Here is a 27909-nt window from a genome sequence, read left to right on the forward strand (position 1 = left end):
GTTGTGACCCTAGTTAATGCCAATACAATTGCTTCTATAGTTGACGAAAGTTTAAGGTTTTTATGGGAAGATAACTACACAGTTAATATAAATAAATTCTTGATCTTTTGCACAGACAGTGCCGCATATATGATTGCCGCTGGTAAAATTTTAAAGAAGACATATTTGAACGTTAAACATGTAACTTGTTTAGCTCACGGTCTACATAGAGTCGCGGAGCAAATTCGATCGGAAAACAGTTTAGTAAATACTTTGATATCAAATGTCAAAAAAATATTTTTGAAATCCCCTCATCGCATCCGAACTTTTAGGCAATATGCTCCGAACATACCGTTACCACCAGAACCAGTGGTTACTAGATGGGGCACCTGGTTAGAAGCTAGTTTTTATTATGCTACCTACTTTGAAGATATAAAACGCATTGTAATGCGGTTAAATAGTAGGGATGCTATGGCAATCAGAGAGGTTCAAGCTTTATTTGGCCATAGAAATTTAAAAAACAAGTTGGATTTTATAAAAAACTGCTATAGCATTATACCAGAATCAATTAATCAAAATTAGAGTGTACACATATTCAAATCCATGAATCGTTCCTAATAACTGACATCGTAAGGAGTACATTGGCATTGCCTGGAACTGAAACTGTACGAAATAAGTTAGAACTTGTATTAAATAGAAGTCCGGACTTTGACGTAGTGAGAGACATGGTTGATTTTGGCAATCATGCTCAAATTCTGAGGAATGCTACGTTAACATCGGTGGACGTAGAGAGATCTTTCTCGACACACAACTGGATTTTTCACAAGTTGAGAAATCGTATAACGCCAGGGAATATGGAACAAATTGCCATAGTGTATGCTTTTCATAATCTTGACAACCATTTCACATCAGATGAAGATAACATGCAAGATTTTGAAACTTTAATTCCAGTTGCAAGTTGTTCAAGGTCTTGAATACATAATCATTTTAGTTAAATAGTAAAATTTATTTACATGAAATATTTTGAAATCTACATAATATATGGCTTTATCATTCAGTTATTCATTTATTCAAATAAAAAAAATACAATGGCGACTCCACTGCACTACTTGTGCTAAAAATGCCACCAGAATCCTAACCCTAAATGTATAAATATGAGTTTGTAATGTCTAAGGATTTTGGATTTAATTTTTGGCAATTATTAGCTCTCATAACGTGAACCGAATAATTAAACATGCCGAAATAAGTATAGTTATCTTTATTTATTTATTAGTATACTATTTAGGTACCTAAACTTATTTTTACATTAAGTACGTAATAATAATTCTGTAAGACCGATCTAAATCGTACCGACATCATGGTCACCCTAATGAGTTTGACAATGTATTCTTGTATTTTTATCGTAAAATTGAATAATTGTGACCAACCTGTAAAAGATATTCCACAATCAGCGTAGCTTTCACTTCTACAACCCCACACACAACATGTTTTAACCATTTTTTAAAATATTTTATGAATAAATGCTAAGCGGCGCCATTTACGTATTTTGTAAATACACGAAAAATACGTCATCAAGTTGGGGATACCAATTAATATTCAAAGTTACTACAATTTCTACCATATTCAATTTACTGTTTTTTTTTGTTGTACACATGCTTGGCTTAATCAGTTAATAATATTAACATCATAATAATTAACAAATTACTTAAAAGATATCAGAACTGTAATCGGAATATAGCACTAAAATATTATAAGAAGATAATTAATTTCAGTAGTATATTGATATAATTTCTACCACAATGGTATCTTTTTAACATAGGCAACATGTGCGAGTGAGACACAGGGCTCGGGTTTTCTATCTCATGTGGACCGTTTTCTCTAGTCTGGTACGAACAACTTTCTGTCTCGGTGATAAGGTTCAAATTAGTGTGGCAAAAAAAGTGACAAATCGCTCCAGTTTAAACAATATAACTTCATGTTCGGAACCTAATAATAATATTGAGAGTGGCAACACTGTTGTCGGTCGTATTGTCCTTTTCTAGCATATACGTCCCTCTCTCTCCCACACTCCCACCACACAGCAGTTTGCTTTTTGACGGTTGTCGCAAAAACAAATTTCCAACTCATTGTCTCAAAATTATACATATTTACACCAGGCAGGATTAAAACTTTAGGTTCCGAATAGGGTAAGTTATTTAATTAGCGTTTTATTTTTGTGTAAAACGCTGTCATTAAACAACTGTACCGCTATTCGGAACCTAATAATAATATTGAGACGTGTTTGTTATCGCCTGGTGATGGGAAGACGCCAAGCCAATGTGATTATACATGTACTTATTATGTATATGTAATATTATTATATTATGAGTGTTTAATTAATTATGCGGTACACCCTTTATTTTAACACCTGTGAGGAGAAAGGTATTTAGTAAAGCATACAATTTGATATTCCATTATATTATGATACTAACTTAACATTTTATATACGTACTTAATGTACTTATAAATGTTCAAAAAGAATAAGTGAGTCACCACAAGGGTGCTATACTTATTTACTTAAATGTATGTGAAAACTAGGTAAAAGAAGATGTGATAAGTCAGTCTACTCTTCAAGGAGCATACACATCTGTTATAAGGAGTAATGTAATTCAAGTATGAAAAGATAAAAATAATAAAGTACTAGAGTAGTTTTTATTTATACGTCGCAATTATTATCAAATTTGATAATAATTATCTATAATAGTAAAGTAAACAGTTGCAGGAATATAACAAGGACAGGACATTTCTTATTTCCAGAATCCCTCGGGATTATGTAGACGAATATTTTAATTATTCGTTATATCACTATCACCACAAACAGAGTTAATAAAATTAGAAGGTACTTATTGAAATGTCATAGGGAATCACTAAATTTATTTAATGACTGTAAGCCATATACTTGGTTATAGGTTATAGTTATAGCTATAAAATGCATTTAACCCTTTTAAACGCTTTACTAACGAGAACGCAAGTCAGTGTACATAAATAAACCTTGCTTAAAAGTGTGAAGGTTACTATGAGAGCTTAAGCCACAACACTCATGTGTTCACTGCGCTGTGGCACTAGTTATGACGCTTTGTAGTGTTCTTGTGTAGAATTGCTACAGAACTTTATCAATAATATTTGCAGAGTCATTCTAATTAAATTCATGTTTAGCTATCATAACCTTAATTTTACTCAAAAATTTGTATATATGTAGTAAGAGTAGTTTCTTAGTGGTTTACTTTATCTGGTGCCTACTGGTAGACATAAGCCTTAAAACTTTATTGGTTCTGACCGCTAAAGTGGCTTAATTTCTGTAAACTATTCATAGACATTGCTTAATTCTGAATATTCAGTTTTCTCTATTCAGTGTGTAAATTATAAGGAATCAGATACTTAATTCGAAACCCTAGCTCATCGCATAGCTGCTTTTAACCGAAATACAAATTTATGTGCTTATTTCGTGATTTTACATTATTTGCTGTGGGAAACCAGGGGGTTTCCTTACCATTTTCCGGGCGCCTGTGGCCCCAAAGCCAACAGCGCAGAGGGCCTTTAAGAGGGAGCTATTTTATCCAATGCTAGAATCAACACTTTGTCGAATCTATTAGATATTTAGGTATACTCATCCTCCTTATGAACTAAGGATAATTGTTACTTGTTTATATTTCAATAATAGCAAGATTGTAAATTATTTTATATTCTGAAATATAATATTACTTAATTTGGGCCAGTGTACTTTTGTATACTATATCTCTGGCCTACTACCTACTATAGGTTAGTCTAATAACATCCCGCCTCCTGGGAGGCAATATACAGAGTTCTTGGATATATATTCACGATATCGCTAAGTGTGTGGACCTAGTTTTCCGACACTTGACTGCATGAAATTATTATGTACATTTTTTACAGGTCTCGTGCAAGAAGGGTACCTATATATAGGTTGAGGTCCTTAACTTGTGGATTTGGTAATAGGAGCAAGACACAGACGGGGTGTAAATTAATTGATCCACCATGTTTCAAGAGATTCATGTGCATTGATGCCTTCAAGTTACACTGTACAGACAGACTATATAACTCTTTTGCAGAGTTTTGCCAATATATTATAATAAATGACTGCATTTGTTTGGGTGTACTTGTTCCACGACAAAAACATATTTATATATATTACAATGTATTTTTGAAAAATACTCGCCTTTCAAAATAGCTTCGCCTTTTCGCAAGGCTTGCTGCTGTTTCACATTGTGCAAAGCAAACAGTATCGCAATGCTATAATTTTGTATAAATTGAGAACTAGAGGGTCATGCCCTAGACGTGACCGCCCAGAAGTTATACTAGAATCGTTCGTGCAAACCATTAAGTCACTGTTTATTAAAAACCTTATGACTGGGTACATTACATTCCACGGTGGGTACATTTGTTAAACGTATAGTATCAAACTATGACGAAAATGATAAGTGAATTAAGTGATAACAATGTTTGGTCCGTGCATAGAAGCACGTGCCCTGAGATTAGTGCATGGGTAGTTTAAAATAAACTTAATCTGTGCATAGGAGCACTTACGATCAAGGTGATTCGAATCCTCAAGGTTCACAAGGCAGACATAAGGGTGTAAAAAAATAAAGCATTCATAAACGCCCCGTTAGGTCAGTTTTGTATATTTTTATTTCCAACATGCTTGTGCAGCACATGACAATTTTCCTATACCATGCCAGTCAGGGATATAATAATTAAATAGGTAACCTTGGTTATGTCGTGTACCTACATAGGTAGGTACTCGTAAAAATGTTAACTGAAAGACTAGTGCTCTCGAGGCAAATATAATTTATATTAATTTCTAGTCTGTCATAGCAGGCATAGACTTCAAAGGTTTTTAGATATTCACAGGCCGCTAAACGGAACCCTTTGTACACCTTGAGCAGGCTGTTTGTGCTCTTGTAATTTTATTTTCACACCATGAGTGATATTAAACATAGCTTATTTCAGAATTGAACCGTAAGCTATGTTGTGTCGTGAGCTTAAGTGAGCCTGATTTAATTAGAGTCCACAGATTATCTGGACCTTGGAGGATTGACCACACCTTATTCTAAATATCAATATTCTGCCTGGGCTTATGGTCGAATTTAGGTGACTAAATCTCTTAGTATTATCCATGCCACCCACGTTATGAGGCTTAGCGTCTCCAGACCACAAATTTATATTAGGGTTTAAAATAAAAATGAGTCGATATAGGCCTGGAATCTTAGGTTATTTTATACCTATTATATTATAATTTTAGAAATGTTAATTAGTCCAATTTTGGGTTTAGCCAATAGGGTGTCCGGGACCCTTAAAATAGATTGGTAAAAAAAAATGAAACCTCGAATAATGAAGCCTATTTCGACTGATTTTTACCCACAACATTATTTTGTTAGAACCCTTTTCACTTGTCCTTTGTCCAAAAGGAGGTATTTACATATTCATCTTTGTTATATTTTTATGATTGTGGCCTACTCGCTCGCCTGTGTTATGACCATATCATTTAATTTCTGACATGCCTTGCGCAGGCTTATATAGGTTGTAATATCATCATCAATAACTTTATATCAGTTTGTGAATGAATCAAAGATTCTTTGGCACACCTTACCAAGGTGAAAACATGGCAGCCTTGCGCAGGCTTAAATAGGTACACAACATATTGGTTTCATCACAAATAACTTGACGTTAGTTTGTGACTGAGTAAAAGATTCTCTTGGGCACACCTTACGCAGGTGGAACCATAACAGACATAGCTTAAGAATATCATTCAAATGAAGTTTATGCGTAATATTCCCTTAGTTGCGAGTTCTTCGCTCGACAAGGGGAAAGGATTTACTTTAATAGGCACTTTTAGAAAGTGTCAGTCACGGTGACGAGATTTGCCATAACTAAACTTTAACTCTACAGTTAGCGAATATAATTTGATATTATGAAGCAAACCATGCGTCTTCGTCAATGAATCAATCTAAACATTCCCATATCGTTAATGCCCTTTCAAGTCATAGGCTTCCGATTTTATTTAAAACGTTTACAAGTGTAGGTACTATTTATGTAGGTAGGTAGGTAGGCTTAAAGATTGACCGTCTTGTATGTACCTATAGTTACATATAGAATGAATAATCAAGTTATTCAAATCCAAAATAATACAAGCACATATAGCAACTACATGCAAGAGTTCTTTTAAGCTGTTAGTACCTGTTATTTATTTAAAGAGATACCTATCTACCTACATTTTAACCATTTTTTTTTTAAATCAAAGATCTAGTTGGAGAGATATAAATTGGTAGATAAGGAGTGAAATACTTAAGGATTTCCATGTCATTCTTGCGCAGAGCCATGCTAATCTCTCTCTTTATCTAGTCAGACTTAAGTTTACGTACTGCCGAAGTACTCACTTTCCACAAAAATAAATGCAATGCTTGCGATGTAGGTTCGTTCGTTACCTTGTGTCCCTCAGAGCGGAAATAGAAGCCCCGCGAAGCGGGGCTTCGTCGACTCCTAAGCGGGTACACGTTATTTATCAGCAAGTTTATTACCAAAAATTATTTTGCAATATTATATTTAATCCGGAACGGGATAAACCGACAAGTTGCTGATAGATACTTGGACAGATAAACCCTACACGTCTATAAGCTTCTACCTTAATACGTAGGTTCTACGTAACACGTATTAACTATCCGATCCTTTCGTATTCGAAAACACAAATCACTTGAAAACTGAAGGGTATGCCTCCACACATCACCATTTAAGTGTTATACCTAATTTCAACCGTTATTATAGACACACAAAGATTTAAAGTAATAAGTAATAAGACTCAGAAGAGACTTAATGTAGGTATAATATTAATTAAATTCTAATGGTGACAAGTGCACGCTTTACCAGCTCGATGTGTTTTCTAACATTATGTGTTTTAGTATTTTCATTATCATAGCCACGGTGCGCGCAGGCAGCCTTTGAAAACTTACACATTACTATTCCGGATCGTTTTTATTTGCTAGATAGTTTAACGGACACTAAATTTAAATATTTATTTCGAACGGCAAAAGCCGTTAGAAACTGTTTTTCAATATAGTCAGCTAAACTGGGGTACAAATTCAAAAACTCACCAGCAGTTTAGCTTCACGACCTTCCAGATGGAAAAACAGCAAGCCAATGAGTTGGAAATTTGTTTTTGCGACAACCGCCAAAAAGCAAACTGCTGTGTGGTGGGAGTGTGGGAGAGAGAGGGACGTATATGCTAGAAAAGGACAATACGACCGACAACAGTGTTGCCACTCTCAATATTATTATTAGGTTCCGAATAGCGGTACAGTTGTTTAATGGTATTTACATAGAAGGTAGGATCGCATAGAAGTGGTATACGCGTGCCTCTGTGGGGGACAAAACATACGCAAATGCGACACTGTGATTGGTCGAATTCATTGGTTGCCCACCATTCTCCATACTAATAAAAAGGTGGGGAACAAACAAAAAGTGAGACTGTGACAAGGACAGGCAATAATACCGCTTTCTCTGCTACTCCTACTGAAAGGTACATAAGACTATCCCGTTCTGTCAGTTACCCCCACCACACATGCCAGATCCAGGTATACCCTAGATTCATGGGTATTTAGGTATTTTAGGATTTGAGGTTAGTTTGTTTATTAATCAAAACAACCACGAAACGAAAGCAAAGCACGATTTATTTCATTTTGTTTTACTTACTAAATCAATTTAGTTAGAGTGATAATTGGAATTGTAACTTATTGATCGTAACATTTTAATTTCCGCTGCGGGGAGTGGGTGCGTCTGATTTGTCTCTTATTACTGTGTGCTTGTGCGGATTGGCAAGTACATACGAACTACGTAGCGGTTGTCGCGATGGACGCGATGCGAGCGTGTCGCTGCTGCCTGCTGCGCCCCCCGGACAAGGACCTCACGACGCCGTACACGCATCTCGGCCAAACAGAGACATATGCCGACATGATCAAACAGTGCTTCGACATAAATGTAAGTACGACATTCTTGTTAGTGTAGCAAAACGTACACAAACTTCAAATGTTGTTCAGTAAAAGATGGATGTTATTGTTACAAACAGTGTTAGGGCAGCATAGTCTTTAATTGAATGCTAGCTAGTGTGTGATTGATTATTGAACTTGCAGCTGGTGGTGGGCGGCTCGGGCTCGTGCGGCATCTGCTCTATGTGCGTGGGCCGCCTGCGAGACGCGAGCGACTTCAAGCTGCAAGTGCAGCACAGCCAGGCGGAGCTGCGGGCGCGCACGCTGGGAGCGAGTGGTGTTAAAGGTAGAGAAGCATTGTGCATCAAACAACCAGTGAATTTCCATCACTTGGTTTGAGTACTGTACAGAAGGCTATGAAAATGTCATCATGACACTTCAATCGGCAAACACACTACTGCTATGGGTAGGGTTGTCATATGCTAGAATTAAATGTCCTGATAAAAATCCGGACATCACCCTAAAATTGGGACATTTCTTGTAGAGATTTGGCGTAGCTTTATCGCCCTGGCGGTGGCACGCTGCTTTCTGCGGTGTACTGTATCGTGGATCTAACTTTCCCTTTCCCTCCGCCCGACCCGCATTCGTTACGCAGTATATCATGTAAATAGATTTTTTTTATAAGGTCATTCCTTGGCTCGAACTCATCGTGGCAACCGACTCGAACGCACACCACCCCCTATGGGGCATGGATACAGGTAACGAGAGAGGTAAGAAGCTTGTCGAGTACCTATTTACCACGAACCTCAACCTCCTTAACACAGGTTCGAAACCAACATTCATAAACAGACGCAGCAGAACAATCATTGACCTGACCCTAGCATCTGAAGAAGCATCGAAACACATCTCAGGCTGGCATGTATCGGAGGAGGTGTCATGTTCAGACCACAGATGGATTCGATTCGACATTCAGGTAAAAACATTCACAGCAGTGCCTAGAAGGGACCCACGCAGGACTAATCGCGACCTGTACACCCTGCGTCTAAACACAGTACTGGAACAGCAGGAGGGTCCCCTGAAGATAGTAGGCATAGCTGAGATAGAAGAACAGGTAAGCACCCTTACAAACACCATCCTGGATTGCTACCATCAGGCATGTCCCTTAGCTACCCCATCAACAAGAAGTGGAAGGAAGAACAACTGGTGGGGACCTGAGCTGGAGAGACTCAGGGGCAAGATGAGGAGACAACTAAACAGAGCTATGAACACTGGCACTGACGAGGACTGGGATAACTACAAGTCCACCAAGGCCAAGTACAAAAAACGACTCAGGTACAGAAGCACAAACTCATGGCGCAAATTCTGTACAGACATTGAGACCACCATGCAGGCTAATAGGGTAAGGAAGGTTCTCTCCAACAACTCAACCATAACCTTGGGATCCCTACGTAAGCCTGACAACTCTCTCACCAACTCACCGGAGGAGGCGGAACGGGTCCTGGTGCAAACACACTTCCCGGACTGCGTGATATCGCACCCAGTAAGTTGGGAGGAGGAGGAGACCACTCCGTCGGAGGACGAGTGGCAGCAGACACATGAGGTAATCAGCCCGCAGCGCACGCAATGGGCCATAAACAGTTTTGACTCCTTCAAATCTCCAGGAATGGACGGGATCTTCCCTGCGCTACTTAAGTGGGGCGGGAGGCATCTCACTTTGAAGCTGACCACCATTCTGCGCGCCTGTCTGGCTCACAGGTACGTGCCGAAGCGGTGGAGAGAGGTCAAAGTCATCTTCATACCGAAACCAGGTAAAAGCGATTACTCAGATCCCAAATCCTTCAGGCCCATCAGCCTGACCTCATTCATGCTTAAAACCTTGGAGAGGTTGTGCGATAGGCACCTGAGGGAGAGAGTGCTGAGTAACGTGCCCCTGCATCCCAACCAACATGCCTACAGCCCTGGCAAGTCTACAGAATCGGCACTTCATGCAGTGGTAAGCAAAATTGAGGTAGCGATTAAAAACAGGTCCATGTGCTTAGGAACCTTTATAGACATAGAAGGAGCCTTCGACAGGACTAGGTTCAGCAGCATTGCAGCAGCACTGGTAAGACATGGTGCGAATACAGTCATGACCAAATGGATAAACAACATGTTGAGCCAGAGGATCATAAGACTTAGGACAGGCGAGACACAGCAGGCAGTAGTGGCAAAGGGATGCCCCCAAGGGGGAGTTCTATCGCCACTTCTATGGAACCTAGTGGTGAACGACCTCATAACAACATTAAACAACAATCACTATTACACAATCGGCTATGCTGACGACATAGTGATACTAACAAGCGGCAACCACTCAGGTACGGTATGCGATGTTACCCGCTCTGCACTAGCCATCGTGGAGCGCTGGTGCGTTAACAACGAACTCACAGTCAATCCTCGCAAGACGGAGCTGGTAATGTTCACCAACAAACGCAACTTGGGAAACTACCACCTTCCCAAACTGTTCAATACAGAACTCCAACTATCGGCAGAGGTAAAGTATCTAGGGGTAATACTTGACAACAAACTGAATTGGAGTAATCACCTAAATGGCAAAATTGATAAAGCTACAGTCGCGTTCTGGCAATGTCGTAGAATGGTGGGTAGAACCTGGGGATTAACTCCTAGGCTAACTCTATGGCTTTACCAGGCAGTGATAAGACCAATAATAAGCTACGGCGCGATAGTATGGTGGCCACGCACCAAACTATCCACTGTTGAGGCTAGACTACAACGACTCCAGAGGTTGGCCTGTATGGCGACAACGGGCTGCATGAGGACAACACCAACCGCGGCCCTGGAAGCCTTACTGGGTCTGCCGCCGCTGCACCTCTTCATACAACAAGAAGCGCTGGCTGCGGCGGTACGTCTCAAAAAATCTAATCTCTGGAGACCGCCTAGGGTGCCACACACCGAAATCCTCTACGAGGCCATAGGTAAGGAACCGCTTATAGAAGCGGTGACTGACAGGATACCCAAGCAGTTCGTCTTCGACAAAAAATACAAAATACAATTACACGAAGAACCCCATGAAGGACTCAACCCAAGGGAGCTGAGAATCTTCACGGACGGATCAAAAACAAGGTCAGGCACTGGCGCTGGGGTTTTCTCAGAGGACCTAAACATACACATCTCGACACCACTTGGTGCCCATAACACAGTCTTCCAGGCGGAATGTATGGGCATTATAATGGCAGCACACGCAATCGTCTCAAGGGAAGCAATGGACTACCCCATCCGCATACTCTCTGATAGTCGGTCAGTACTACAAGCTCTACAAAGTTTTACTTTCACTTCAGGGCTAATTTACGAATGTCACAAAGCTCTGTCAGAGGTATGTACCACCAATGGCGTAACTCTGCAGTGGATCAAAGGACACAGCAACTCACGAGGTAACGATGCAGCCGACATCCTGGCGAGAGGAGGCTCGGAACTGAAGGTGGCAGGACCTGAGCCAATCCTACCTCTGCCATATGCCTGGCTCCGGAACACGCTGCGACACAACACCAAGGTAAAACACCAGCAATATTGGTCTAACCTAGGCACATGCAGGCAGGCGAAGGAAGCCCTCCCGACACTCAACCCCAATCTGTCGCGGAGGCTTCGACAGCTGAAGAGACCACAGCTCCGGCTTTTAGCTGGGGCAATAACTGGACACGCCTCATTTAACAAACACCTATTAACCCTACGTGTTACAGATAGCCCCCTCTGCAGAGCATGCATGGAGGCAGAGGAGACAGCCGCCCACGTCATTCTCGAATGCCCAGGGGTGGCAAAATACCGGGCACAACACCTCGGCTCACCGGGGTCTCTCCCAGAAGTCGTCGGCAACATTAAGGGTCTGCTAGGCTTCTTGGTGGAGTTGGGTTGGCAGGAATAGTGCAGCCATCCCATCACGCAAAATAGGCGCAATAATAGACGTCGAGTTGCGGAAAACAAGCCCGCGATAACCTATAACCTATAACCTAAGGTCATTCCTAAAAATCCAGACACTTGCTAAGTCCGGCCGCAATCCGGACAAAGGATCAAAAATCCGGACATGTCCGGACAAAGCCGGACGTATGGCAACCCTAGCTATGGGTGACTGTCCAATATCCTGGCAGATAGTGTGTTGTATGGACTCAGGACTACTTTGAAATTGCTGTGTGAGCATAACTACAGCAGGATGGTCATGTGATTTGGTTTGTGTTTGTTTGCTCTAGAGGAAGAATCTGCAGTTGAACCAGAGAATCCTGAAATGCAAGATATAGATGGCACCGGTGACCCTGTATCGGGTGAGTCTACTCCTCTGCAATCTAACATGGTCGCCCTAAATCGACTTGGCGCCGTTCTGTGGAGCAAGAGCTGGGTGTATTGGGGATGGGGTGGGAGGAGGCTACCCAAGCTGCCCAGGACCGGAGTCAGTGGAAGAAAAAGATTCGAGCCCTACACCCCAGCAGGGGGTAACAGGATGGAAAGAAGAAGAAGAAGAATATCATTGTGAAGTATCAGAAGACACATGTATGTGCTTACTGCTTGTCTATTAAGGTGTTGACATTGTGGGCCGAGACCACATCTTCTGGCAGTTTGTTCCGCACCCTCACTACTTGGTTGCTAATGGGAATTTGGTTTACAGTAGTGGTTACTACGTTTAAATACCTTGTGGTAAACTAGCTTGTCGCTCATAAACTTGTATGTTTTAAATTATTTATACGACAACGGTTTCACTCACTTGAATTTTTAGTCACTATTGGCGACATGTTATTTAAGTGAGTGAAAGTGTTGTCGTATAAACAATTTAAAATATGTCTCACGAAAGTTTAATATTGATTCTTGTATGTTTTCTTTAGGTGAAGAGCCCCAGGTCAAGCCGGAGATGCTGGATGAAGACGGGACACCTGATAAGATGTTGTGTGAGTACTTACTTTTAATACCAGGCTTACAAGGGGTGACTAGACGGGCAGCTGACTGAGATTGACTGAGCAAAAAAAATCGATTTTCAAAAACTATGTTGATTTTTTCCTTTTTTGTTTACATAGGCATTTAGGGCATTATTAGATCCGTAAGTATTTATTATTTTATTTACATGGAGAACCAACAGCTATAACTTTGCTAATAACAACATCAATAGTGACACAGAGCCAATTATAGGATCTCACATATAGCAACATGTTAATATTTAACTTTAAGTTAAATAGCACGCACAATGTTACATGGGCACATGCAATAATATATTGGCAACATTATGTATTAAATAGTAAAACTAATTACTTAATTTGGATCAACTTACACAATCAATAATTCAATGTAGTCATTGGATTATTGACTGTACCTAACAATATATATCTTTACATATGAGTAGCAAACAGCAACTGCAGTTATTATGACTAATTAATTAAGTTATGGTAAGTATGACTTAAAAACTAGATCTTAGATAATATAATATCTATATACCTAAACTATAACTACTTCGAGTTCGGGCATACATACCACCTGTCAGTCTTTTCACTTAAAGCAGCTTGTCACCAATTTACGTCTCACAGAAGGAATGGAACAGTTGAATATGTCAATATCTAGCTCTCTTGTCACATTATTTAAGCAACGACTGGCTCGAATCATAAAACTATTTTGCCTATATTTGGATGAAACACATTTAACTGAAAGAGGGGGGAAATAACGTTTGGACCGAGTAGGCGTATTAAATGAAAGCTTGTGTAGCAGTTCGGGGCAATCCAGATTACCACAAGTGATATTGAGAATGAAGGTGATGTCAGCTATTTCACGACGCTTATGTAACGGTATCAAATGGTGTTTTTTACAGATATTATAGTACATAGTAAGTTGAGTTATAAGGGCATTTAAGTTTAAAACTAAGAAATTTTAGAAACTTTTTTTGAACGCGTTCAATTCTATCAATGTAGGTTTTATAGCAGGGATTCCAAATTTGAGAAGCGTATTCCAGTTTACTTCTGACTAAGGAGCAATAGAGAACTTTCAGCGTCTTAGCTTGAGTAAAATGGGCAGAGTTCCGCATTAGGAACCCCAATGATTTTAGGGCACTACTTACAATGTACTCAATATGGATATCGAAAAGAAGTTTTGAGTCATGTGTTACACCCAAGTCTCTCATGAATCCAACCCTATTCAATACTTGGTCTCTAAGCGTATAAGTAGTATGAATCTGGTTACGCTGACGTGTAAAAGTTAATGAGAAGCATTTAGATGGATTTAAGTCAAGTTTATTAGCTTTACAATATTCATCAAGCCGCACCAGATCTGACTGGATAAGTAAAGAATCATGAGTTGATTTTATTTTTCTGAAAATTTTCATATCATCTGCGAAGCATAGGAGTTTGGAGTGCATAAAGCAGTCGCTGATGTCGTTAACAAATATATTGAACAGCAACGGTCCGAGTAGCGACCCCTGAGGGACTCCGCTCGGTACCGTTACCCATCCAGACATATAATTGTTAACAACAACAGCCTGTGATCTGTTATCTATATAAGATGAGAACCATCTTAGTAAGTCACCATGAATCCCTATGTCACACAGCTTCGATAATAATATGGAATGATCATGCCCGCAGGGCAGCTTGTGGCGAGCTGTTGGGGAGTAACGACCCCACGGACCCGAGTGCTCCCGAGAGTCGGTCAGGGTCTCCGTCTCCGGCGTGTCTTCGTCGGTCGGAGTGGACCCCAAGGGGACCCGCAGGACTCTCAGCTCTGGCTTGCCTTAATTGGCCGTCCAGAGAGGAGTCGCTAGAGCTATATGCTCCAGGGGTGGAAGTGAAAGATGCATAAGACGCGAGTTGGCACAGTGGCTGGTAACAGCCACTGGGTAGAAAGCGGCGCACACCTCTCGACACCCCTGAGCCGCTCACACCGATGTTGCCCCTGGTCGTTTTCACGACGGCAGTTTCAGGGGCCCATCTAGTCAGCGGCAAGTCACCACCTGCCTCGATAACGTGTGTTAGCATTGTTATGGCAGGTGTCCGAACTCTTTACAATAGCCCAGTCTCATAGTCCACCCAAACTTCAATCCATAGACCGGTATACTATTCACTTTTGCTACAATAGTCCCAATGCCTGCTGAGACCGGTTCATGGGTGTCTATTGTTGCACCTGTGAACGGGTTCCAGCAGGCGTTCTACATGACATTAAAGCTCTCCAAGGGGCCTCTACGTGTTGGATCTGTGTCCCCACGCAAGCCTATCAAAAAACCGGGATTATAGGCCCGTGATATCCAAAAAAAAAAATGGAATGATCAATTCTGTCAAAACACTTACTGTAATCGGTATAAATTACATCTACTTGGAAGCCACTATCCATCGCTTCAGTGACATAATCATTTAGAATAATTAGATTGGATACAGTAGATCTACGCTGAAGGAACCCATGTTGGTTAAGGTTAAAGGAGTTCTTTAGAGTTTCATATACCTGATTATAAACAACTTTTTCTAATACCTTAGATAATATGCATAGTTTAGAAATAGGCCTGTAGTTTACTATGTCGGTTTTAGTTCCCTTTTTATGGACTGGAGTAATGTAAGCCGACTTCCATAACGAAGGAACAGTGCATTCTGAAAAAGAACGTTTAAAAAGTAACTCAATGGGGACAACAACAGTTTTAGCACAATTGATTAAGAACTGCGCTGGTAGGTCGTCTGGACCAGCTGACTTGGAAGGGTCTAATTTTAATAAAATATTGCTAAGTACTTCTTGGTTAACTTCAACGTGAGACAAGGTAACTGTGGAGTTGACTCTAGGGTTACTAGTCTTCGGATTTAGGTTACTAATATTTCTATCACTTGGTGGCGAAAACGTAGTTAGAAAGTAGTCAGAAAATGCACTGCATATCTCGGCACCAGTGTTAACAACTTTATTATCATATTTTAAGCTACTGGGGATACCATGCGAACCAGAGCGCGATCTAATAAATGACCAAAACTGCTTTGGGTTTTTCACAATGTTCTCCTCCACCCGACGCATATACGCAACAAAACACTCCTGTTCAAGTTTACGGACTCTGTCTCTTAAAACGTTATAGGAAAGTAGGTCCGCTTTGTTTTTATATATCTTGTATTTTTTAAAAAATTTATACTTTTCTTTTATAGCCTTTTTAAGTGGAAATGAATACCAGTCGGGGAATGAGTCTGAGTGTATTTTTTTACTAGGTATGAACTTACTTCTTAGCCGTTCATAGGTTTCATAAAAGAAATCAATGCATTGAACAAAATCGCGTTTGGAAAACTCACACTCCCAATTAATGGATGCCAATTCATTATTTATGGAACCGTAATCGCCCTTATTGTAATAATATTTTTTACGCGGAGCAGGCGGCAAGGTGTCGATAACTACGTATTTAATATATATAACTAAAGCTTTATGATATGGGTCTATAGGTACCAGGGGTTCGGTACACTCACATACGCTAACAGTGTCATTGGATAACACCAGATCCAACAACTTACCATATTGATTTAAAATTCCATTATATTGGCATAAATTGTGCATATTAATGTCATCTATGAAAGTACACTCATCACTGCTTGCATAACTAGACGGAACCATTGAAGTATCGCTTGCCCTCCATAATATACCACTCATTAAAATCCCCAATTAATAAAAATTTATCATTGAGATTATTTAAAACGGCATAATTTAACTTATCTAAGTAATACGTTAGTTGTTGCGAGAATGTGTTGCCCTGGTTTTGTTTACATAGATATAAAACACATAAATGAACTGTGACCGACCTTTTATTAATGTCCTTAAGTGACAGTGTAACCCACACTCCACAGGTCCTCGGCTGAAGAGTTATAAGCTGGTTGTGGGATTACCGCCAACTCCTTGCGAGTGGCGATAATCACACCGCCACCCCGGGTTTGTCCCGTCAAGGATAGATCCCGGTCCCGGCGCCAGACCACATAGCGATCGTCGAATAGTTCCGCGTCCCGTATCCCGTCCACAAGCCATGTTTCGGTCAATACCACTATATCATAAGCAGCTAAACTTAAATTGCGATAGAATGTTAGCGTTTTAGATCGAAGTCCCCGCACATTCTGATAGTAAATTGTAGGAAAATTATTTATATTAGTAGGATTTAACGCCGAAAACATTTTTATTATTGTTATTGTAAACAGAATAGTTAGATGATAAGTTAAATGTGACATTATCCAATAAATATGACAATGCAATTAGGCAAATGATAACCAATATCTTAATATCGCATAACAGCCAGTTTCGTAAAAATAATTTGCAAGGAGCTATAAAATCTGCATCCCGAGTGCGAATGAATAAAAAGTTAAGCATATGAATCTGCAAAGGCGAAGAAAAGAGACAAGCGTACGTTACTAAGTACTCATCGAGCGCATAGTGACTGCAGGTAGCAACAGTAGCGATAAGCCCGGGCGCTAAACAAAAGCGTTGAACTGACCAGGTGAACCGGTCAGCGGCGTTCAAACTTTTGTGGTCACGCTTAATGTGAATATTAATGAATATTGACACAAGCACGAACACAATATACACGCCAAATATAGACATATATTTCACTATATAGTTACAATTTATACTAATTTGTTTAAATCACGCTCAGAGTGAATAATATAAACGTTTGATGTATCGTCTTTGCGAGCGTGTATTTTGCAATATTTCACCCATACATACTGGTAACCTTTTTGTTTTAAAGTAGTTTTAGTGGTTGTCAAGAGTTTCTTATTTTCTGGAGTTAAGTGATCGTTTATAAATACACTTTGTTTATTATCCTTAAAACCGATTTCTTCTGCAGAGATTTTTTTCTTTGATCTTGCCGACGCTATAAAATCTTCTTTTATGTACCGGTTCGTGAAGCTAACTATAATCAATTTTTCCTTTGATTTATGCATTGGAACTCTCGATATGTAATTGATACTATTTTTCTCAACTTGGTAACCAATCACAGTGCCGATATCCTTTAGAATTGTAAAGAGGTTTTCATTCTTTTTTACCGGGACACCTTTGATCTCAACATTATTTAAACGCTGTTGTTGATCGTTGCGAGACATTTCATTATTTATAAAGGAGATCTCATTGCTCTGGAGTACAACTTTTTCCTGTAGTGCTTCCAGCTCGGAGACTTTCCGCTCAACTTCTACGAGGCGCGAAGAATGCTCCTCTAGTTTAGCACTGCTGAAGTTACATGATTCCTTGACCTCCGACAGCTCAGTTTTAATGTCGTTAACGTCTTGCACCATACCGGGGAGGCATAACAATTGTTTCTTCATCTCCCGCAATTCTTGTAAAACAGTCTCAATATCAGCTGGTTTTGCACGCGCCGGTGAGGCATCTCTTTTACATATGTGGCACTTCCATGTTGTTCTGCGGTCTGAACCGAGTTTTCTATAGCCCTGTTCCGTTATACCAGCACAGCAGAAACCAACTTCATTCTTACATAATGAGCACTGAGCACCATCCCCAACTTGGTTATCACAGTAGGCACACTTCATTTTAATTTTTAGTTGAATTGGCTTACGATAAAATAGGAAACTTTGAGAACCTGTGGAATTTACGGACGTTAAAATAAAACTATTTGCATGTGCGATCGTAACGAGTGCGCGATCGAGACTGATTTAATCAACACATTAAGATTAACAACTCGATCAGATTACATTATGTACATTAACGCAACAGAAAAAAGTTTACTCCCATACAAAAACGGTGTGTACTACAGCTACAGATCACAACACGGCACTGGAGACGGCACATGTTGCGGAGGCAGAGGCGGTGTGTGTGAAGGAGGAGCGGGAGTGCACACCTGGGGACAGCAGCTGGCGCGGAGTGAGCGCGGCGGCGGCGCGGGCCGGGCTGTACGCGCGCCACGCGGTGCGCGGCGAGCTCGTGCTGGGCCCCGAGGAGTGGCACCGCCCGGGCCGACCGGCACAAGGTGTGTACTACAGCTACAGATCACAACACGGCACTGGAGACGGCACATGTTGCGGAGGCAGAGGCGGTGTGTGTGAAGGAGGAGCGGGAGTGCACACCTGGGGACAGCAGCTGGCGCGGAGTGAGCGCGGCGGCGGCGCGGGCCGGGCTGTACGCGCGCCACGCGGTGCGCGGCGAGCTCGTGCTGGGCCCCGAGGAGTGGCACCGCCCGGGCCGGCCGGCACAAGGTGTGTACTACAGCTACAGATCACAACACGGCACTGGAGACGGCACATGTTGCGGAGGCAGAGGCGGTGTGTGTGAAGGAGGAGCGGGAGTGCACACCTGGGGACAGCAGCTGGCGCGGAGTGAGCGCAGCGGCGGCGCGGGCCGGGCTGTACGCGCGCCACGCGGTGCGCGGCGAGCTCGTGCTGGGCCCCGAGGAGTGGCACCGCCCGGGCCGACCGGCACAAGGTGTGTACTACAGTTACAGATCACAACACGGCACTGGAGACGGCACATGTTGCGGAGGCAGAGGCGGTGTGTGTGAAGGAGGAGCGGGAGTGCACACCTGGGGACAGCAGCTGGCGCGGAGTGAGCGCGGCGGCGGCGCGGGCCGGGCTGTACGCGCGCCACGCGGTGCGCGGCGAGCTCGTGCTGGGCCCCGAGGAGTGGCACCGCCCGGGCCGACCGGCACAAGGTGTGTACTACAGTTACAGATCACAACACGGCACTGGAGACGGCACATGTTGCGGAGGCAGAGGCGGTGTGTGTGAAGGAGGAGCGGGAGTGCACACCTGGGGACAGCAGCTGGCGCGGAGTGAGCGCGGCGGCGGCGCGGGCCGGGCTGTACGCGCGCCACGCGGTGCGCGGCGAGCTCGTGCTGGGCCCCGAGGAGTGGCACCGCCCGGGCCGACCGGCACAAGGTGTGTACTACAGTTACAGATCACAACACGGCACTGGAGACGGCACATGTTGCGGAGGCAGAGGCGGTGTGTGTGAAGGAGGAGCGGGAGTGCACACCTGGGGACAGCAGCTGGCGCGGAGTGAGCGCGGCGGCGGCGCGGGCCGGGCTGTACGCGCGCCACGCGGTGCGCGGCGAGCTCGTGCTGGGCCCCGAGGAGTGGCACCGCCCGGGCCGACCGGCACAAGGTGTGTACTACAGTTACAGATCACAACACGGCACTGGAGACGGCACATGTTGCGGAGGCAGAGGCGGTGTGTGTGAAGGAGGAGCGGGAGTGCACACCTGGGGACAGCAGCTGGCGCGGAGTGAGCGCGGCGGCGGCGCGGGCCGGGCTGTACGCGCGCCACGCGGTGCGCGGCGAGCTCGTGCTGGGCCCCGAGGAGTGGCACCGCCCGGGCCGACCGGCACAAGGTGTGTACTACAGCTACAGATCACAACACGGCACTGGAGACGGCACATGTTGCGGAGGCAGAGGCGGTGTGTGTGAAGGAGGAGCGGGAGTGCACACCTGGGGACAGCAGCTGGCGCGGAGTGAGCGCGGCGGCGGCGCGGGCCGGGCTGTACGCGCGCCACGCGGTGCGCGGCGAGCTCGTGCTGGGCCCCGAGGAGTGGCACCGCCCGGGCCGACCGGCACAAGGTGTGTACTACAGTTACAGATCACAACACGGCACTGGAGACGGCACATGTTGCGGAGGCAGAGGCGGTGTGTGTGAAGGAGGAGCGGGAGTGCACACCTGGGGACAGCAGCTGGCGCGGAGTGAGCGCGGCGGCGGCGCGGGCCGGGCTGTACGCGCGCCACGCGGTGCGCGGCGAGCTCGTGCTGGGCCCCGAGGAGTGGCACCGCCCGGGCCGACCGGCACAAGGTGTGTACTACAGCTACAGATCACAACACGGCACTGGAGACGGCACATGTTGCGGAGGCAGAGGCGGTGTGTGTGAAGGAGGAGCGGGAGTGCACACCTGGGGACAGCAGCTGGCGCGGAGTGAGCGCGGCGGCGGCGCGGGCCGGGCTGTACGCGCGCCACGCGGTGCGCGGCGAGCTCGTGCTGGGCCCCGAGGAGTGGCACCGCCCGGGCCGGCCGGCACAAGGTGTGTACTACAGCTACAGATCACAACACGGCACTGGAGACGGCACATGTTGCGGAGGCAGAGGCGGTGTGTGTGAAGGAGGAGCGGGAGTGCACACCTGGGGACAGCAGCTGGCGCGGAGTGAGCGCAGCGGCGGCGCGGGCCGGGCTGTACGCGCGCCACGCGGTGCGCGGCGAGCTCGTGCTGGGCCCCGAGGAGTGGCACCGCCCGGGCCGACCGGCACAAGGTGTGTACTACAGTTACAGATCACAACACGGCACTGGAGACGGCACATGTTGCGGAGGCAGAGGCGGTGTGTGTGAAGGAGGAGCGGGAGTGCACACCTGGGGACAGCAGCTGGCGCGGAGTGAGCGCGGCGGCGGCGCGGGCCGGGCTGTACGCGCGCCACGCGGTGCGCGGCGAGCTCGTGCTGGGCCCCGAGGAGTGGCACCGCCCGGGCCGACCGGCACAAGGTGTGTACTACAGTTACAGATCACAACACGGCACTGGAGACGGCACATGTTGCGGAGGCAGAGGCGGTGTGTGTGAAGGAGGAGCGGGAGTGCACACCTGGGGACAGCAGCTGGCGCGGAGTGAGCGCGGCGGCGGCGCGGGCCGGGCTGTACGCGCGCCACGCGGTGCGCGGCGAGCTCGTGCTGGGCCCCGAGGAGTGGCACCGCCCGGGCCGACCGGCACAAGGTGTGTACTACAGTTACAGATCACAACACGGCACTGGAGACGGCACATGTTGCGGAGGCAGAGGCGGTGTGTGTGAAGGAGGAGCGGGAGTGCACACCTGGGGACAGCAGCTGGCGCGGAGTGAGCGCGGCGGCGGCGCGGGCCGGGCTGTACGCGCGCCACGCGGTGCGCGGCGAGCTCGTGCTGGGCCCCGAGGAGTGGCACCGCCCGGGCCGACCGGCACAAGGTGTGTACTACAGTTACAGATCACAACACGGCACTGGAGACGGCACATGTTGCGGAGGCAGAGGCGGTGTGTGTGAAGGAGGAGCGGGAGTGCACACCTGGGGACAGCAGCTGGCGCGGAGTGAGCGCGGCGGCGGCGCGGGCCGGGCTGTACGCGCGCCACGCGGTGCGCGGCGAGCTCGTGCTGGGCCCCGAGGAGTGGCACCGCCCGGGCCGACCGGCACAAGGTGTGTACTACAGCTACAGATCACAACACGGCACTGGAGACGGCACATGTTGCGGAGGCAGAGGCGGTGTGTGTGAAGGAGGAGCGGGAGTGCACACCTGGGGACAGCAGCTGGCGCGGAGTGAGCGCGGCGGCGGCGCGGGCCGGGCTGTACGCGCGCCACGCGGTGCGCGGCGAGCTCGTGCTGGGCCCCGAGGAGTGGCACCGCCCGGGCCGACCGGCACAAGGTGTGTACTACAGTTACAGATCACAACACGGCACTGGAGACGGCACATGTTGCGGAGGCAGAGGCGGTGTGTGTGAAGGAGGAGCGGGAGTGCACACCTGGGGACAGCAGCTGGCGCGGAGTGAGCGCGGCGGCGGCGCGGGCCGGGCTGTACGCGCGCCACGCGGTGCGCGGCGAGCTCGTGCTGGGCCCCGAGGAGTGGCACCGCCCGGGCCGACCGGCACAAGGTGTGTACTACAGCTACAGATCACAACACGGCACTGGAGACGGCACATGTTGCGGAGGCAGAGGCGGTGTGTGTGAAGGAGGAGCGGGAGTGCACACCTGGGGACAGCAGCTGGCGCGGAGTGAGCGCGGCGGCGGCGCGGGCCGGGCTGTACGCGCGCCACGCGGTGCGCGGCGAGCTCGTGCTGGGCCCCGAGGAGTGGCACCGCCCGGGCCGACCGGCACAAGGTGTGTACTACAGCTACAGATCACAACACGGCACTGGAGACGGCACATGTTGCGGAGGCAGAGGCGGTGTGTGTGAAGGAGGAGCGGGAGTGCACACCTGGGGACAGCAGCTGGCGCGGAGTGAGCGCGGCGGCGGCGCGGGCCGGGCTGTACGCGCGCCACGCGGTGCGCGGCGAGCTCGTGCTGGGCCCCGAGGAGTGGCACCGCCCGGGCCGGCCGGCACAAGGTGTGTACTACAGCTACAGATCACAACACGGCACTGGAGACGGCACATGTTGCGGAGGCAGAGGCGGTGTGTGTGAAGGAGGAGCGGGAGTGCACACCTGGGGACAGAGCTCGTGCTGGGCCCCGAGGAGTGGCACCGCCCGGGCCGACCGGCACAAGGTTGCTTTCACTATCCTAACTATTTTTTTTGGGTTTTGTTAATTAGTAGAGGAGTTAGGAGCGAAAACAGATTTCATACACATTTTTAAAGGCCGTAACTCATATAATAAAGGTAAAACCGAAAATGCTAAGACTAAAACGCATCAAATGGCGTAAAAATAAAGTGCATAATGTCAATATCTCGGGAAGAAAATGAGGACTATGTTTGTATGGAGAACCGATCGTCCCCTTTCCTCTTAATATGAATTTTAAAACCCCAACGGAATTCTAACAGTGCCTTCTGTTGGCTTTCAATCTTTCTAAGAACTATTGTTGGTGCAACAGAAATAGCAAATGTTGACCTCAAACAAAATCAGGAATCAAATCAAATCAGGAATGATCGCCGTGATACAGACAGAGGAGCCGCAACACCTGCCGCCACGCATAAAGGCACTCCCATACTGTGGAAGTTACGCTCTCATTTTAAAATGTAAAGTTTAAATTACATGAATCTTGGCATGGCCTTCAAGAAAAGAGCGTACTCCCTTCTTAAATTCCGGCAATGCATTTACAACCCCTCTGGTGTTGCGGGGGTCTATGGGCGACGGTAGGAGGCGAATGGACAGACGAAACGATCCATCAGCCGAGTCGTCTCTTCATTTGCCTTATATATCATGTAAAAGAACATTTACGTAAAATATATACTCAAGGACAAATTTAGATGAATTCAAAAAAAGGTTTAATTACTGGATTACAGCACCTAAAATAATTATAAAATCGGTAGTTAAACTTTTTTTTAATTCTAAATTTGTCGATGAGTGTAATATCTTTTATTCATTTTCGTTGCTAAAATTGTTTTATGAAGAAAATAGAGTCAGTAGAAGTTCTGTATATAAAACTTGTACTCGCTGTAGTGGCGATTAGGTTCCTGTGACTCTTAGGAGCCTGACATAGCCTGATAGCGCCATTCTTATAAGCAGTATTATATAATCCGCTTAAATTGTTGTGTTTCAGTGTGTTCGGACAGCAGCGCCGCCCGCGCCAGGGAACAGCTCGCGATGGCATGTTCCGTGGTGCTCGAGCGCCTCCATGACGCAACTGTTCACGGTGGAGACAACCCATACTCCTGCAAACATTGCGGCAAGCTGTTCACAAACAAGTCTTCCTTCACAAATCACATACGTACTCACTTGTCGTCGAAACCTTCATCGAAATTAGCCCATTCAGATTTGACATCTAAATACAGTTTCAATACTAAATTTCGTCAATTAGAGCATGAGAAAAATGAACATGGTGTTATAAGTTATGTTTATTCTGAATATGAATGTAAAAAAGTTTACGAAAACACTTCAAATAACTATGTAAAAAAATATACTGTCAAGCGGTTTAAATGTACCCACTGTAATTATACTAGTCCGTACAAGCACTCGGTTCTCTGTCATCAAATAAAACATAACGGAAAACAACTTCAATGTGGCCACTGTGATTACAAATGTACTCGTCAATTGGACTTACAGAGGCATCAAAAGACACACACGGATGATAAGCCCGAGCAAATGAAATGTACTCGTCGGCCATATAAATGTAACTACTGTGATTACAGGTGTAATCGTAAAGACAACTTACAGAGGCACCGGAGGCTGCACACCGGCGAGAAACCATACACATGTAGTCATTGTGACTACACAACCAGTCACGACGTCTCCTTGCGAAGACACCAAAAAAGACACATACATTGGGTTGAGAAACCTTTCGAATGTTATTACTGTGATTACAAAACCAGTAAGAAATTTCGCTTAGATTGTCACCAGAGAATACACGGCTATGAGTCTTATAAATGTAGTCGCTGCGACTACACTACAATTAATAAGATACACATGAAGGTTCACCAGAAGACCCACACCGGTGACAAACAATACAAATGCGTAAACTGCGACTACATATGTAGTCAGAAGGGGCAATTGCAAAGGCACGAGAGGACGCACACAGGGGAGAAACCTTTCGAGTGCGATAACTGCGATTACAAGTCCGTTCAGAAATCACACTTGCTACGTCATCAAAAGATACACACTTCTAAAAAACCTTTTAAATGCAGCAAATGCAAGTACAGGTGCAGGGAGAAAGCGCACTTGCGATTACACTGGAGTACACGTCACGCGTGACAACAGGGCCAGCACAGGTAAACACTTAGAGCCCCTCTTGTGTTTTGTTTCAAAAATACATTAAGTAAACAATATCCACTTTTCTTATCGAATCTTATGATAAACAATGTATTTTATAATTGTTGATGGTTGATTATTAAATAAACCTAATTTTAATCATTTGTCGTATATTGTCTTTGCGGCTCTAGCTCTCAAATCCTAAGATCTTAGAACACCTACTTAATTTTTTTTATTATAATTATTCTTCCTCGCGTTATCCCGGCATTTTGCCACGGCTCACATAGGAGTCTGGGGTTCGCTTGACAACTAATAGCATGATTTGATGTAGGCACTAGTTTTTACGAAAGCGACTGCCATCTGACCTTCCAACCCAGAGGGGAAACTAGGCCTTATTGGGATTAGTCCTATAGCTACGGAGCTATTAAATAACATACGCAGTTTAACATTTATAAAGTTTATTATAGGTTAAACAGAGTCCACAGAAGATATACGGTACAGTACGGAAGAAAGAAAATAGCACAGTACACCATAGAAGAAGAAATACAGAAAATAACATAAATCGTATTTAAAAATGCAAGCGAGAGCGATCGACCTGCGCGCAGCCTTCCGGCGTCGGATAGCGGATACTTCTGAGCTGGCTGCTGCGTCGGATAGCGGATACTTCTGAGCTGGCTGCTGCGTCGGATAGCGGATACTTCTGAGCTGGCTGCTGATGCTGGCTAGGACAACCGAGCGCGCACGAAGACAATACCGTTACTTTTAAGTACATCGCTCGGCCGCGGAAACGCGGCGCGCTGGCAGCTAATGTTAACAATAAAAATATGTAAAACATAATATAATGTGTTGCTACAGTCCGGTTTCCTCCGATGTTTTCCTTCACCGAAAAGCGACTGATAAATATCAAATGATATTTCGTACGTAAGTTCCGAAAAACTCATTGATACGACCCGGGTTTGAACCCGCGACCTCCGGATTGCAAGTCGCATGCTCTTACCGCTTGGTCACCAGCGCTTCTAGCACCAGCGCACCTACTTAAAGTTTGATTAGAATTAAAGTCACATTAGATTTCGCTTTCATTGCTATATTTAATAATAAGTTTACGAAAGAGTGTTATAAAATAACCAGGTTTAAATTTCTAAAATAATTTAGTACCATGTATGCTTCTACATACAGTCAGCAATACTATACCTTTTCTCAGTAGCTAACTGTACATCTAAACTTAGCGGCCCCTGTTCGCAGACGATAGACAACCAAAGCGGTACGCCACAGCCCGTACAGCGCCTCCCAGCTGGTAACAAATGCATAAACTAACTAGTAGATATAAAACAATGACTTACAATGAATTTCAAGGATAATTTATTGAATAAACGTACGAAAATAGTTTTATATAGTATAAACACTCGTATACCATAACCATAGAGACTCACTCAGAGATAAATTCAAGGAAATTGACATAATGACAGTGCACTGTCAATATATTTATGAGAATATTCTGTATGTACATAAAAATATTGTTAATTTTAGGAAAAATTGTGACATTCATAATATTAATACTAGAAATAAACATAAGCTCGCAGTGTCCTTCACACGGCTCCATAAAATTAAAAAATCATTCATGGGTAATTGTGTAAGATTTTATAATAAACTTCCAAACCATATTACTGAATTATCAATTAATAAATTTAAAAATTATGTAAAGCGTAAACTTATTTCTAAAGCTTATTATTCCACACAAGACTACATGAGTGATAAAACAACGTGGGATTAATGGTGACTCGAAATAGATAATTCAATGTATGTACTTCTTTGTTAAGTTTTATTGACATTTGTTATTGACATTTAGATTTTATTCTAGAAACATTCTAGACTAGTATTTTTTATAATTTTTTTTTATGTTTGACGATCTTCTTTCTTAGTATTAAATTTGATCTGTATTAATCCAATATTACTATGGAATAATATTAACTTCAATAAATTGCTCTGATAATTCCATCGGCGGAAAGTCGCCAGCCTGTCGGTATTCTACAGGTTGCACTTCGGGGAGTGTGCCCAAGAGCTACACGAGCTTATTCCACCGTCCCCATTCTACCATCGGACTTTTAGACGCACGGCCGGTTTCCATCCTTACTTGGTAGATATTCCACCAATTCGCACGAAGCGCTTTGCTTCTACTTTCCTTATGCGCACTGCCAAGGAATGGAATTCCTTGCCGGCGTCTATATTTCCGTGTTCTTATAACCCGGCAACCTTCAAATCAAGAGTGAACAGGCACCTTCTGGGCGAGCTCGCTCCATCGTAGGCCACGTCTACGCCTCGGCTAGTCTGTGGCCATGAGTAAGCCCATTCATAATAATAAAAAAAAAAAAAAAGCTTAAGATAATATATTATAATGTAAAACGTTCATAAGTGCTTGTTACTAGGCCTACATGAATAAAGTATTTTTGACTTTGACTTTGACTATAAATGGTATAGCGCTGCATCAGAGCCGATCTTAATATTGGTGAGGCCCTGGCCGGAAGATCTTTGCGAGGCCCTTATCTTTTGTGCTTACTAAACAGTAGCGGACTGACTGTATCATCAGGAAAACGTCTTGTCGATATTCTAAAGAGCCGAAATGAGGAAAATCAAGCTTGTTGTTAACCAAAATCAAC

At 44.6% G+C, this 27909-nt stretch overlaps 2 protein-coding genes across 2 annotated transcripts; one reads left to right on the top strand and one right to left on the bottom strand.

Moving 5' to 3' along the window:
* Window positions 1-7878: 7878 nt before the first annotated feature.
* On the top strand, window positions 7879-12474 carry LOC134665483 (uncharacterized). The gene is made up of 3 exons (XM_063522458.1): window positions 7879-8007; window positions 8160-8301; window positions 12194-12474. Exons 1-3 carry the CDS (start codon window positions 7879-7881, stop codon window positions 12472-12474), a joined length of 552 nt encoding a protein of 183 aa, XP_063378528.1.
* Window positions 12475-17536: 5062 nt separating this feature from the next.
* On the bottom strand, window positions 17537-18454 carry LOC134665538 (uncharacterized). The gene has a single exon (XM_063522513.1). The coding sequence runs from the start codon at window positions 18452-18454 to the stop codon at window positions 17537-17539; it is 918 nt and encodes a 305-aa protein (XP_063378583.1).
* Between the last annotated feature and the right edge of the window lie 9455 nt (window positions 18455-27909).

This window comes from Cydia fagiglandana, chromosome 6, assembly GCF_963556715.1.
Source record: "Cydia fagiglandana chromosome 6, ilCydFagi1.1, whole genome shotgun sequence".
NCBI lineage: Eukaryota > Metazoa > Arthropoda > Insecta > Lepidoptera > Tortricidae > Cydia > Cydia fagiglandana.